The sequence below is a fragment of the Artemia franciscana genome, chromosome 21, assembly GCF_032884065.1.
Source record: "Artemia franciscana chromosome 21, ASM3288406v1, whole genome shotgun sequence".
Taxonomy (NCBI): Eukaryota; Metazoa; Arthropoda; class Branchiopoda; order Anostraca; family Artemiidae; genus Artemia; species Artemia franciscana.
The window spans coordinates 7,548,878-7,564,795 of record NC_088883.1 but is presented as its reverse complement, the minus strand read 5'-3'; the positions used below and the strand labels follow the sequence as shown (position 1 = coordinate 7,564,795).

The 15,918-nt window shown below is 38.1% G+C and overlaps 1 protein-coding gene across 6 annotated transcripts in view; it reads right to left on the bottom strand.

Moving 5' to 3' along the window:
- Positions 1-15,918, bottom strand: part of LOC136040881 (potassium voltage-gated channel protein Shaw-like) — a 187,767-nt gene that overhangs the window by 62,455 nt on the left and 109,394 nt on the right. For all 6 annotated transcript variants that reach the window (XM_065725284.1, XM_065725287.1, XM_065725283.1 and 3 more), the window contains one exon: positions 618-803. In XM_065725284.1, coding sequence (XP_065581356.1) covers positions 618-803 — 186 coding nt within the window. The remainder of the gene's footprint in view (positions 1-617; positions 804-15,918) is intronic.

Here is a 15,918-nt window from a genome sequence, read left to right as displayed (position 1 = left end):
TCGATTATGAGCTCGCAATTTGTATTTCCAGTGGAAGAGCATTCTAAAAAATTGGATTGCCAATTTTTATTGCTTAAAAAAGAATAGTTGTGACAAAGAGTCAAATTTTAGCGTAAACAGTGAAGCCTTGAGGAGGGGACAGCCCATTTTATACACGGACTAATTTCTGTTCGTTTTAAGTTTTAATATCACTCCTTACTTTCAGTTAAAAAACATGTTTTTTTTATTTAATTGTCTCAAGAATCTGGTTTGTCAGTGAAAAAGGTCTTAGACACACACAAAGATTAATTAGTCTGAGCCGTTTTTCGGCCAGAAAAGCCCAGATATCTTTAGCAGTATCATAAGGTTATTGGATTATTGTTGATCACTATCAAGTCTTAAGACACCTAAGAAACCATAGAAACAACATGGAATCAGTCCTGTTTCTTTACTATTTTTTCTCCTTATTTGTTCGTCTGGGAGTAGTGGACCATTTTTCTTTCTAGACAGGGGATATTACCCACTATCATTGATGATTTAGAGCGTATAAAATATTTAAATGGGACTGCATCTTATTAATTTCTAATATAAAGTTAAAAGAACCCAGAGCAGCTTAAAACAATTTAGCATATCCTTACCTGTGTATGGCCATAAAACCGTGAAAAATTGGCCACAATGACTGGTACTGGCAGAGCTATTGCAAGAACACCAGCTAAGGCACAAAAAGCACCAACCAACATCCCAACATAAGTCTTTGGAACCATATCACCATAGCCCACAGTCGTCATGGTTACTATAGCCCACCAAAGACCTTCAGGTATGCTCTGAAATAGGAGGGGCAATCAAGAGACATTTATATACTGGCCCAAAAATACTTCCTTTCCTAAAGGAAGTATTTCCTTTTTTTATATTCCTTTTTAGTTATTGTTAGCCTTTATTTATGTATATTTTGTTTCTAAAGGGTAATAGAGCGAGAGTGTTTTTGTCCTTCTTTTCTTTTTGAATAAATAGGATGAGAATCACAGGATTGCAGTCGTCCAACATCAGGCTGTTTGAGCCTGATGTTGGCACAACCCCGGACGGTTGTGTGTATGTATAGTTTTTGTAATTTGTAATTTAAAAAAAAAGAAAAGTAATCATAATCATAAAACATATTTATCTAGCCATCTGCTTGCTTAGGCAAGAATGCTAAGGTAGGCATATATGTAAGCACCACTCTTGAGCACAAATGATTAATATGGTAACAAAAGAAGCTTCATAATTGGTAGAATTTAAAATTCTTAACACAGAGGCTTAGACTCTTTCTAGTACTCAATGCTCATCTTTAGCTTGTTGCAGCCAAGCACTGGGTTTCACACATCAACAGGAGGTAACTCGATATTGAAATCTGGACAGACATGTCTTTAGACAAGCAAGTTCGAGTAGACCCACATATAAATGCCAATTTACTGACGTGTCTAAGAGACGCTTTAGTTTGATTAAATAAAAAAAAACTAGTTTTTTTAACTGAAAGTAAGGCGAGATTAAAACATAAAACGAACAGAAATTACTCCATATATGAAATGGGTTGTCCCCTCCGCAATCCCTCGCTCTTTACGCTAAAGCTTTTAATTGTTTTAAAAAGTAGAATTGTGGCAAAGAGTCAAACTTTAGCGTAAAGAGCGAGGGATAGCGGAGGGGAAATTACAGTTGATGAACTGTTGATGAACATTTACAGAATTATAGTTGAAATTACTAAAAATACTTTAGCATAAAGAGCGAGGTATTTATCTCCCCCTAAATACCTCGCTCCTAATTCTAAAGTATTTTTAGAACCCCTCATATGCGTAATAATCTCTGTTCGTTTTAAGTTTCAATGCTACTCCTTACTTTCAATTGAAAAAACGTTTTCATATTTGTTTTTTCATTGTTTTTATAGTAATGCTAGAAAATCCTGCGCCCTTTTCATTGAATTTTTCTTCTCCCATGACATATTCCTCCAAGGAAAGATCCTCCCACATAGCCCCCTCCCCTCAACCCCACTCCCAAACCAAAAAAAATCCCCCTGAAAACGTCTGTACACTTCCCAATAACCATTACTATATGTAAACACTGGTCAGAGTTTGTAACTTGCAGCCCCTCCCCCAGGGATTGTGGGGGAGTAAGTCATTCATAAAGACATAGTTATTATGGTTTTCGACTATGCGGAACAAAATGGCTATCTCAAAATTTTGATCCGTTGACTTTGGGAAAAAAGAGCGTGGGACAATTTTTTTGTCACTTAAAAAGGGCACTAGAACTTTTCATTTCCGTTAAAATGAGCCCTCTTGCGACACTCTAGGACCACTTGGTCGATACGATGACCCCTGGGGGAAAAAAAACAAATAAACACTCACCCGTGATTTGTCTTCTTGCAAAAAATACAAAATTCCACATTTTTGTAGATAGGAGCTTGAAATTTTTTCTATAGGGTTCTCTGATACGCCGAATGCGATGGTGTGATTTTCGTTAAGATTCTATGACTTTTAGGGGATGTTTCCCCCTATTTTCAAAAATAAGGCAAATTTTCTCAGGCTCGCAACTTTTGATGACAAAGACTAAATTTAATGAAACTTATATATTTAGAATCAGCATGAAAATTTGATTCTTTTGATGTATCTTTTAGCATCAAAATTCCGTTTATTAGAGTTTCGTTTACTATTAAGTCGAGTCGCTCCTTACTACAGTTCGTTACCACAAACTGTTTGATCAACAGACCTCCACGTGACAGTCCAAACACACATTGATGCATGGGTGTACGCCTAACCTATCTTTAATACTGTAAAAAAAATTTTTTACAAGACTAGACCTTCAACATTCATTAATCTATTAAAAGAGTTCCCCTTAAATTGAAGATCACACGGTTTTACTGCATACCTAACAGTTTATTCCTTATGGACTATACCAACGATTAGGGACAAATGCGCCACCGCGCACCATTATTGCCGTTGAAAATGGAAAGCTAAATATAGACTTTTAGGCTAATTTCAAATTGATTGGCAGTCTCAAAATTCTCAGTCGAGAGCTTTTTCGTCTTTCTTGAGGAAAAACTGCTGTTTTATGGCAGAAAATGGAAGAAAGCAGAACTTTCATTTAGCAAAATGTTTTTTGTCACTTAAGAAGAGCACTACAACTTTCAATTTTCTGCCCAAATGAGCCTCCTCTCGGATACTCTACAACTGTTAGAGTAATATGCACCTCTAAAACAAAAAACAATAATTAAATTCGTATCCCTGATCAGCCTAATTCGAGAAATTACAAAATTTGGCCTTTTCGTAGATCGGGACTTGAAGCCATTACAATAGAGTTCCCTGATAAGCAGAAATTGATGGTGTAATTTATTCATCTTTTTGTCAAAGGTACCACCAAAAGTTTGATCAATCTCCGTAGTATTTTTCTCCCTTTTATAAATCAGGCAAATTGATATCCAATTGAAATTGGTTCGTATCTTTTAGTGTGTAGCTTTAAATTTGGACTTTACATTTTTAAAGCCATCATAAGGAAGCGACTCTTTTTTTTATTTAATTAAAAACAAACTTTTTCCGCAAAATATATTTTTCAAAAAAAGTAAAGAACTCCATTAAACCAAAAATGAACAAAAAAAAAGAATCAAATAATCTACAAAGCACACAACTACCACAAATCAGCATCAATAAATAAATGAAACCTAAAACGAATAGAAATTACAATAGATAGCCGAGTCAAACTCAAAAGAAGCAGAAACTAACATGAGTAGGGTTCAAAACCCCTATGCTTTCTAAAAGCCAGAATATAACTTGCACTTTACTGAAAAAAATCAAATTAATGTGCATTGTCGGTTTAATATATACATGCTGATATTTATTCCTCAAAATCTTAATTAATTTTGATTTTTAAAGTTATAAAAGTGAAACATTTAAAAGAATTTTTTCAGTAAAGTGCAACTTATATTCTGGCCACGACTACTTCTACAACTACTACTACTGCTACTATTATTATTGCTGCTACTACTACTGCTGCTGCTAAAGCTAAGACTACTAGTATTAAATGTGCACCTACTGCTACTACTACGGACTGCCACTAATAATAAACCTAAGGGTATTAAGGCGAAAATTTGGGCAGTATTGTAACTGTATTGAAATAAATCGATACACACTATGCCCATATAGGTTGTCAAGAGGCCGTATCAGCAATAGACCGTGTAGCTTCAGGATGGGTTGATGGTATTAATTCGAAAATTTCATCGTGTGTTGATTTGACTGCTATTTATGCTACTCCTGCCACTACAGCTAGTGCTACGCATAATTAATGAACCTTTCAACAATGCTGAAAAAAATTGATGTATAAAAAATTTTTTTGGATGTTTCTTTTGGCAAATGATGGGCTCGAGGGGGGGAGAGGCTCTCTCAAATCTCTTTAATTCTTAAAAAAGGCACAATAACTTCCAATTTAAAATCAAATAGGACCCATCTGAATTTAATAGTACCACCCATTCCATAAAAACCTCATATGCCTCCATGGCATAGTTTCAAGCCCTTGCCCCAGTGCTCTGGGGGGGGGGGTTGCGCTCTGATCACTTTGACTCTTAAAAAGGGCACTAGAACTGCCGATTACCAATTCAATGAGCCCTGTCCAAAGCATACGATCACCCTTTCTATAAGAACCTTATATGTCCCCAGGGCATAACTTACAACCCTTTCCCTGAGAGATTTAAGGGGGGGTGTCCTGCTCACAAACATAATTTCTGGAACCTTCAACTACGATGAACAAAATTGCTATATCCAAATTTTCATTAGATGTGCTTAGGGAAATGATCAGCGTGAAGGCGGAGGGGGGGGAGTTGTTGCTCTCACATCACTTTGACTCTTAAAAAGGGCACTATAACTACCACTTTCAAATCAAAAAAGCCCCATCTGATGTTTATACGACCGCTCATTCCATAAAATCCTTATTTGCCCACACGAGATAGCTTACAACCCTATCCCCAGGGCATTAGGAGGTTGTTTCACCCCTAGAGACATTATTATATGCTCTTTAAACTGTTTTTAACAAAATCGTTATCTCACAATTTCAATCAGATGCGTTTGGTGAAAAAAAGGGTTTCAGAGAGGGGTTGGGGGGTCAAATGCCCTCCATCACTTTTGACGCTTAAAAAGGAAGTAGAATTTCCAATTTCCAACCAAATGAGCCTCTTCTAAAGTTAAACAATCATCCCTTCCATAAAAACCTTAAATGCCCCCGGCATAATTTACAACCCTTCCCCCTAGATTTTAGTGGTTTGTATCAACCCCAAAAGCCTTTTTCTATGATGTTTGGACTATTTTGAATAAAAACACCGTCTCAAAATGTTTTAATTTGATAATTTCGTGAATACACGACGTTTTTTGTGGGGGAAGGGATAACTGCCGTCTCATCACTTTGACTCTTAAAAAGGGAACTAGAAATTCAGATTACCAATCCAATGAGTCCTCTCCGAAGTATATACAACCACCCTTTCTATAAAGGCTTATATGCGTATGTGGTACAACCATTGCCTTGAGAGCTGTGGGGCGGGGGTGTCTTCCTGAAAGGCATTATTTCCAGACTCTTGGAAGACAATGATAAAAAATTTCTATCTTAAAATTTTGATTGGATATCTTTGGGGAAATGATGAGCGTTGGGGGGGGGATAATTGCTCTCAAATAAGTTTGACTCTTAAGAAGGGCACTATAACTTTCAATTTAAAATCAAGTGACCCCCATCTGAAGTTTATGCGACCACCCATTCCATAAGAACCTTATAAGACCCCGTTCATGACTTACAACCCTGAACTCAGGACACTGGGAGGTTGCGTCAACCCTAGAGGCACCTTTTTAGTTCCTTGGACGATTTTGAGCAAAATCGCTATTCTAACTTTTACCCAAGTGAGCCTTATCTACGTTTTATACAACCATCCCTTCCATAATAACCTTAAAAATCCACTGGGCACAACTTACAACCCTTGCCCCTAGGCCCTGGGGTTTGTTTTGACCCCAAAAGGCTTGTTATATGATATTTAGACTGTTTTGAATAAAATGGTTGTCTCAAAATTTCTATTATATGCATTTAGAGACAATGCAACACGCGTGTGTGTGTGTGTGTTTGTGTGGAGGGGGGGGGGGGGGGGTGTAGCGCGCTCCGATCACTTTGACTCTTAAAAAGAGCACTATAGCTTCTGATTACCAATCCAATGGGTTTTCCTCCGAAGTTTATATGACCACCCTTCTATAAAAACCTTATATACCCCAGGGCATAAATTAAAACCTTTGCCCTTAAAGACTGTGGGAGGGGGGTGTCATCCTCAAAGACAAAATTTCTGTTGAATGTTATGTAATATTACGTTGAAACAAATTTGTTAACAGAGGCTTACGAAAAGAATCACCCTGAAAACTGTATACAAAATGAAAATTTAGATATAAAAAAAGCCGGTTTGTGGTTTCAAACACCTTGTGATCTTTTTTAAACCTCTACTCCTCTCCTCCTCCTAAATAATGTTTAAATGCCAAACCAGAGGGGAGTGACTGTAACCTCCATTTAGGTATAGTCGCAACTTCTGCAGTTTTTTTTATATTTACTGGAATCTACTGACCACTTCGTTTGTTTGTAGTCTAATTTTGCTGAGGTTTTTATGGCAATTGGTATTAACCAAGTGACATATAGCAGTCGCCAATTCTGTCGGTCTGTCTGTCGGTCTGTCTGTCGGTCTGTCTGTCGGTCCCGGTTTTGCTACTTTAGGCACTTCCAGGTAAGCTAGGACGATGAAATTTGGCAAGCGTATCAGGGACCGGACCAGATTAAATTAGAAATAGTCGTTTTCCCGATTTGACCATCTGGGGGGGAGTGGGGGCCCGGTTAATTCGCAAAAATAGAAAAAAATGAAGTATTTTTAACTTATCAGCGGGTATTTGGATCTTAATGAAATTTGATGTTTGGAATGATATTGTGTCTTAGAGCTCTTATTTTTAATCCCGACCGGATCTGATGACATTGGGGGGAGTTGGAGGGGGAAAACCTAAAGTCCCGGTTTTGCTACTTTAGGCACTTCCAGGTAAGCTAGGACGATGGAATTTGGCAAGCGTATCAGGGACCGGACCACATTAAATTAGAAATAGTCGTTTTCCCGATTTGACCATCTGGGGGGGGAGAAGGGGCCGGTTAATTCGGAAAAATAGAAAAAATGAAGTATTTTTAACTTATGAGCGGGTGATTGGATCTTAATGAAATTTGATGTTTGGAATGATATTGTGTCTCAGAGCTCTTATTTTAAATCCCGACTGGGTCTGATGACATTGGGGGGAGTTGGAGGGGGGAAACCTAAAATCTTGGAAAACACTTAGAGTAGAGGGATCGGGATGAAACTTGATGGGAAAAATAAGCGCAAGTCCCAGATACATGATTGACATAATCGGAACTTATTTGCTCTCTTTGGGGTAGTTGGGAGGGGGAGTAAGTCTTAAAAATTAGAAAAATGAGGTATTTTCAACTTACGAACGGGTGATCAGATCTCAATGAAATTTGATGTTTAGAAGGATATCGTGTCTTAGAGCTCTTATTTTAAATCCCGACCGGATCTGGTGATGGGGGCGGGGAGTTGGGAGGGGGAAACCTAAAACTTGGAAAACACTTAGAGTGGAGGGATCGGGATGAAACATGGTGGGAAAAATAAACACAAGTCCTAGATAGATGATTGACATAAACGGAACGGATCCGCTCTCTTTTGGGTAGTTGGGGGGGGGGGGGTTAATTCTGAAAAATTAGAAAAAATGAGGTATTTTTAACTTACGAATGGGTGATTGGATCTCCATGAAATTTGATTTTTAGAAGGATATCGTGGCTCAAAGCTCTTATTTTAAATCCTGAACGGATCTGGTGACATTGGGGGAAGTTTGGGGTGGGGAGACCTAAAATGATGGGAAACCCTTAGATTGGAAGGATTGGGATGAAACTTGGTTGGAAAAATAAGCAAAAGTCTTGCATACGTAATTTACATAATTGGAACGGATCCGCTCAATTGCGGGGGGGGGGGGTAATTCTGAAAAATAAGAAAAATAACGTATTTTTAACTTACGAATGAGTGATCGGATCTTCATGAAACTTCATATTTAGAAGGACCTCGTAACTCTGATATCTTATTTTAAATCTCAACCGGATCAAACGTAATTGGGGGGGGGGGTCAGTTGGGGGGACCGGAAATCTTAGAAAATACTTAAAGCGGTGAGATCAGGATGAAACTGGATGGGAAGAATAGAAACCTGTCTAAGATACGTGACTGACATAACTGGACCGGATCTGCTCTCTTTGGTGGAATTGGGAGGGGGGAGGTAATTTTGAAAATTGAGGTATTTGTAACTTACGAAAGGGTGACCAGATCTTAATGAAATTTGATATTTAGAAGGATCTTGTGCTATAAAGTTTAACTTTAGGTTCTGACCTTCTCACAAGTGCCAAATGAGCTCTTGGCTCTTGGCTCTTCCGACCTCGTCCAAATGAGCTCTTGGCTCTTCCGACCTCGTACCATATGAGCTCTCGGCTCTTCCGACCTCGTCACAAGTGCCATATGAGCTCTTAGCTCTTGTTTTTACATATATTAAATCTGTTGGAAAAAATAAATTACAGGAGGTCTAGCTCGTAAGTCTGTGAAGAAAACATACTAGTCGACGGAACAGACCAGCCAAGAAAAAAAAAGAAAAGAAAAAAGTCATCAGAGTTGTGACTCCCCTCACAAAATCCTTGGTTCAATCCTCTTTCCAACCTAGTCAAGTTAATGATCTTAGCATAAATAAATGAATCAATATTTGCTGCGTTCCCCAAATTCACAATTATTATTCCTGATTAGGGAAATAATTACGGATAAGAAGATTGCTAAATATTCGATATTGGGAGCGTCAGTAAATCAATCTTCATACCATGCATTGTCAAAGGAGTGACTAAAGTCTGTCTGGAGCCATTAATGCGAAATATGATGATTGTTTGCAAATAAAAGCTTGTTGCCGTCAACGTTTAATCATGAGTAATTAAGGTTGCCACCCCAACCATTTATCATTAGTTTTACTGAGTTTGTTTCTGCTAGAAGGGTTAGTCTATTGGTATTTGTGCCAATTTGTTTTTCCTGATTAGCAGGACTTTTTTTAAATAAAACAGTTCGTGGTAACGAGCTGTAAGTAAGGAGCAGCCTGGCTCAATAGTCACCGAAACTAAAAATAAGAATTTCGATACCAATAGATACATCAAAAGAATTGGATTTTTATGCTGTTTTCAAATATATAAGTTTCGTCAAGTTCTATCTTACCCGTCAAAAGTTATGAGCCAGGGAAAATTTGCCACATTTTTGAAAAAAAGAGGAAAACATCCCCTAAAAGTCAGAATCTTAATGAAAATCACATAATCAGATTCAGCGTATCAGAGAGCCCTGCTGTACACGTTTCAATATCCTATATGCAAGAATATGGTATTTTGTATTTTTTGCCAGAAGAAAGAACACGCATGCTTGTTTATTTGTTTTTGTTTTTTTTCCCAGGGGTGATTGCATCGATCCAGTGATCCCATAATATAATAGAGGGCTCATTCGAACATACATTAAAAGTTCTAGTGCTCTTAAGTGACCAAAAAAATTGGAAGGCAACAAGATCCCCTCCCCCCGATGCTCATTTTTCCCGAATTCATCGGATAAAAATTTTGAGACAGCCATTTTGCTTAGCATAGACGGAAAATTTAATAAATATGTCTTTGAGGATGAATTAATACCCCTCAGTCCCCGAGGGAGGGGCTGCTAGTTATGAACTTTGTCCATTTTTTCCATATATTATTGGTTATTGGGAAGTATACAGATGTTTTCAGAAGCGATTTCTTCTGGGGAAGGGAGAGAGTTACGTGAGAGGATTTTCGTTCGCCCCATCGTCAATACTTTGCTCTTTACACTAAAGTTTTTTTAGTATTTTCAAAAGAGCTATTTATTCTAATTAAACGGCTTTTGGGACTCAGGTGCTATTCTTATATAATTGGAACAAATTCGAACTTCAGTGTAGAGAGTCAGGTATTGGTAAGGGGGCGAACCCCTCCAGCTATATGAAAATGTTTTTGTAATCTTGGAAAATTTCGTCTCTTCAATACGCGTTCAGATTTAAAAATTGGAAGAAATTCTTAACTTGTTCTAGAAGGATAGACTGAAACGTTACTTAGTAGAATCTTTCAAAAAGCTGAATAGCCCATTTTTTCCTTTTTTTGTACAACTTGGGGGGGGAAGCCTCAGTATGTTTGCGTATTCAAACGTCTTTTGCGTAGACTAGCGAATTCGGACTATTCTACTTAACATTTTCTCTTGCTCAATAAACCTATTCAATCCCCAACTAATCTTATTTTGGTTTCTTTGAGTAATCATTTAAAACTACTACTGCTACTGCTAACAACTTACAGCAGCACTAAGCCGCCTCTACCCTCCTTAAAAGTCCCACTTCCCTTAAATCTTTCTTTATAACATCGTCCCACCCCAACCAAGATACTAGAAGGTTGGCCAAAAAGGACAATCTTTGGCAATCTGTCATCCTTCATCTGTAAAATGTGTCCTACTCATCTCAACCTTTCCTTAATTGTAACCACAGAAAGCGGTACAGAACCACATGTTTCATATAGCTTTCTGTATGAAATACAGGCTGTCAGGGTTCAGTACCCTAAAAAGCTTGTAGAAAATTCCTCTGGAAAACATCTAACAAATACCCTGCCGTCTTTTGAAGCGCCTGTGTTTCAGAACTACGTATGAGCACTGTCATTACTCTAGCTTCATTTTGCTTTTAGTTCTTTAAAGTAGTAAATCTAAACGAGGTAAGATCGCCCTCCAAGGTCTATAGGAAGAACGTTAAGCAGAAAAGAACATTACGTAAGTACTTCATAAAGATATTCCCTACAATCCACAGTGTTAAAGAAATAGTACTAACAGGTTATTTTAGGTTATGTAATATAAATCCTTAAAAAATATTCAGTGTCCTTCAAGGCAGTTTCTTTCAAACATAAATTATATTATAAGAAATAAGGCAATAGTAGACAATGAGGCCTTCGATTAAATGGAAGATTCTTATTACTTATGATGAATGAAAATATGTTGGAGAAATGAGTTATGATTGTATAGTCACTTTGGACCAAAACATAAGGGAGATGACAGTCGGGCCCGGATTCTCATTAAAATGTTAAAATTATTGTTGAAGTTACTAAGAATATATATTAGTTCTCACGTAATTCACCTGTTTCTACGGGTTTTTTCCTCCTCAGTCTCATAAATCTTGCAATAATAAGGCAGTTTCTTCCAAAAATAATTATATTATAAAAAATAAGGCAATAGTAGACAATCAGGTCTTTGATTAAATGGAATATCCTTATTACTTATGATGAATGAAAATATGTTGGAAAATTGAGTTACGATTGTATAGTTACTTTGGACCAAAACATAAAGGTTAGGATAATGCAAATTAGTCACTCTATTTTTCGACTCTCGCTATTCTGCTATCTACTATTTCGGTGCCTTATCATCTTCTTGGCGCTGGTTACTTTGTCAGTGATGCTCGTGGTAAGTTAAACTCTTACTACAGAAATATCGTTTCTTCAATTAAACAGGCTGAAGCAATAGCTGTTCCGTTGACTCGCGTGCGACTTAACACCCGTAAGACCTTTTGGAAGTGTGATCCGGAACTTAAGAAAGTGAAGAACCAAGCCAAGCTTTGGTTGAAAATGTGGATTGCTCGCGGTAGACCTTTAAGTGGTCAAGTTTTTAGCATCAAGCAGAGAACAAAATCAGTTTATAAGCGTCATCTTCGTGCAGTACAGTTTTCGGGCGCTGAATTTCCGACAAATGGTAAACAGTGGCAAAATGTTCTGAATGTGCCGAAACTCGAAGAATCTTCTTCTAGTGATATTATTCCAAGATTGTCTTGGATTAAACATTATACGCGCATCTTTTCCGCTATTAATTATGATGTTCATAGCCGTTTTACTGCTTTAGTGGCGAAGGTTCTTCCTAATAGTGTGAGCCAAAGACATTTTATGCCTGTTGATAAAGCTAATATTGCGAAATCTCTTCGACGGTTAAAGTCAAAATCTTATGACCTTGATGGTATTTGTGCCGCTCATCTTGATCCGAGGTAAGCTGAACTCCTGTCGCATCTTCAGTTATTATTTCAGATGTGCCTTTCAATGTCTATTGTTCCTGATTAATTTTTATGTGGAAGTATTACTACTATATTAAAGAAAGGAAAAGATCTAAATTCGTGTAATTCTTACGGGCCAATTACCGTCGCCTGTACTCTAAGTAAGTTAATTGAGTATGTTCTACTCCCACATATCGATGAATTTGTTAATTATGAGGCTAATTAGTTCAGCTTCCGGTCAGGTCTGAGCTGTCAACATGCTCATCGTGTTTCAGCGCAGCTTATTAAGGAAGCCACTTGGAATAGTTAAAGTCTTTATTTTTGCACCCTTGATCAGTGCTTCCACTCCTCCCGATTTATCGGGAGATCTCCCGACTTTTTGGAAAATCTCCCGACTGAAATTTCCTCCCGATAATCTCCCGATTTCTGTTGAATTGAGCTCTGTCCAACTTGAAGTTTCTGATCTTTATTGATTGTCTGGCAGAATTCAAAATATGTCTTTGTTGCCCGTAAAAGGGGGATTTCAAAGCCGCCGGCCGCGTTTGATTCGCGGAAGTCAACTGCGGACCCTAATTAATGACCTAGTCGGCAGCTTGTCCCGTGAGAGACCATTGTTGTGTTCGAAAAAGGGTTGATTTGATTTGATTCTCAGTTCATAACTTCATCTGATCGATCAGTCAACTCAGATAGTTCATTTCCACTGGATAATTTGTGTACAACAAGGACGTGGCTTACCTTACGTGACAGGATTTTTTACCAAGTTTACTGGAACTGGACAATTATACATCCCTGCACGTGGGCAACCCAAGAAGTAGGCTACTGACCTGTCCTAGGGGGTAGGCGGCTTTTCTGCTTCTATGATCTGTTTCTTTACCAAAATAACATGTTTTAACTTGAAACCAATTCTTAACCTGTTGCCAGTTCAAGGATTCTATAGTACAAATTCGAATACACTATTCTTACGGGTCTTATAGATATCCGGTATTCGCCAGACTACTAGCCTAGCTTATATCAAAATAACGATTTCGAGTGTCGGCGAAATCGGCTTCACAAGTCACAACAGAGCAAAATAACACTAGGGAGTAGGGTCAAGAACTATGCTTTCCATGCTTTGCAAACGGGCCATACTCATAGCGCCGCCCACTACGCTTGCGACATTTAAAGCGATACAAACATGCAGGTTTAGAAATTTCTAGTAAAGGTAATATGCGGTCTGCACACGTCGAGGAAACTGGGGAGGTCGTATCTTTTTTTTGCTTTGTTCAAAATATGAAGTTATTGGAGCCAGCGCTGGTGCAAGACCGATTGAGTTTCAGTAGGGACGTTCACTATCGCTAGTGGTGCTAGTGTGGCTGCTGTTCGAGTGTGTCTCACTTTTTCCAGGTCTTGGCGCTACTGTCTAGTATTATTTTGCTCTGCTTCACAATATAGGAGGATAGGAGGATGGATTTTAAGATGTAGGCCAAAGCCAGCCATACCAAATCTGTTTTCAAAGGGACAAATCTGTTTTCAAAGTGCCGATATGTCTAAATTTTATGTCACAGTGTTCAAAGTGTATTATTTTGCTCTTCAAAGTGTGTTATTTTGTTCTGTTTTGGGGAGACCGGAAATCTCGAAAAACGGTTAGAATGGTGGGATCGGCGTATAAGGGACCCGATCAAACTGACTTGTAAATAAAAATTTACTCGGTCCGATAGTCGTAGGGGGAGTGGAGGAAGGGGGAATCCGCAATATTGAGTCATGCGTAAATTTGGAACGGGTGATCGGATTCGAGTGAAATTTAATAATTGAACAGAATACATGTCTCTGGTGATCTTTTTCATGTCCGGACCGGATCCGACAACTATTTGAGGGGGGGGGATACGTGACCGGCTTAGACTGGAGAGATCGGGATGTAGCTTTGTGGGAATAAAAAACAGATGCTCTGAATATATCATTTACAGAAAAGTACGCATCATTACAGCCAAATCCAAAAATAAAATACTTTTTACAAAACGGTACATTCTCGTGATTTCCAAGTTCGTGGTCATTTTTATCTCAAGGGTTTTGGTTTCAAATGATCAGAACGAAAAGCAAATTCTGTATTTCATTTTCTGAACCAGCCTTGCAAGTGCCATACGAGCTACTAGCTCTTGTTGTGTTTCATATCATTCCTTTTAGATTGTTTTGTATAACTCTGCTGGAATTAACAAGTGGGCCAAAATTAAATAAATCATTGTCTGTAGGTAGCCTACTCTCCAAGTTCCAAGGCTAGACAGCTGTTAAAATTCGAAACATTGTGAGAACAAGTGTTATAATGAGTCTTGTTTTCATCAGTTGTGTTAAAGTGATGGCTTACCTTTGTGGCGTGAATTTTGTCTAGGGTTTGTGGCCTACCGCCCATTTGCACTCATAAGAAATACTTCTGATAACTATAGGCCTATACTCCTGAAGAATATTAATGATTCAAACCACCTTAAACTTCCAATGTTAAAAACTTTCCAAAATATTAGTCGTTTTAACTAACAGCCCTCTCCTTAAAAAAAAATATAAACAAAAGGAAGATAAAACAAAATCACCTTAGTAAACAGGAAAATATTAGTTCCTTACTTATTCAAGAAAATTTTAACGCACGGAGAGAACCAATAATTTTTTTTTCAATTTGAGCCCCAAAGCGAACTGTTACGGTTTTTGGGATTCCAACACGTAAGTGGAGGGATATCTATGACATCGCTAAAGTTGTCCGTCCGTCCGTCTGTTAGCACGATAACTCTCGATGGGGTAGAGATATTTTCTTCAAATTTGGTATGAGGATCAATTGGGTCAAAGTACAGGCCAAGTTCGTAGATGAGCCCTGTAGCTCCATATCTAGGGGTGGGGGAGGGTTTCAAAATAAGGAACGAAACAAATGTTTTAAAAAGCCAATGAGATAGTCCATATAGGACATGCTGAACCCATATCTGAAACTTATTTTCTCGCCAGACAATTAGTTCGTCCGGAATCCGGCCAAAACCGGAAAATTTGTTAAAAGTAAAAGTTTTATTTGAAGTTGATTAAATTTTATATTTGATCCAGACAATTGCGTCTTGTAGATCCGGTCTTCGCCAGACTCCTTGAATATCTGTACTATTTAATATTTGACCAATGACTGGTCTTCCGAGAAAACAAACTTATATTATAAGTGCACATGAGCCTAAACAAATACATGTTGCAGTATGTCCAGTAACAAACAACACTTTCCAGGCTCATGAGAAATGTCGGACGCAGATTATTCTGACTCCAATGAAGCTCAGGATATAAAAAGAATGAAAATTGAAAAGAAAATCGAAATTGTTCCTAGCAGTAGTGGCTCAGATGAGGAATTGATAATTGTGGAACCAAGCCCCAAGCCCTGAAAGAAAAAGAACAGTGGAAAACGTTACGAGCAAAAGTATGTGAAATCCTGGGAGATGGAAGATACATTTAAAGGCTAGCTTTCGAAGAAGCACAGATCTGAAGTTGCTATCTGTTTGTGGTGCAACGCTGGGCTTTCCTACAAAAAGGGTAAAACAGATCTCACTGCCCATGCCCGTACTTCTGTGCATGTTAAAAACACAGTGACCCCAAAAGCTATGCCTCCTGCTATTTCAGTGTACATGGTTCATGACGAGTTTCCGTCTGTGCTTGAGACTGAAGCTAAAATTGCTTCATTCCTGGTCAGCAACAACCTGCCATTTTCCCTTTCGGACCAGTTGATTCCCCTACTGAAAGCGATGCCACCAAAATCGGTCCTTGATAAAGTGCGTCTCGGGAAACAAAAAGTTGTGAACGT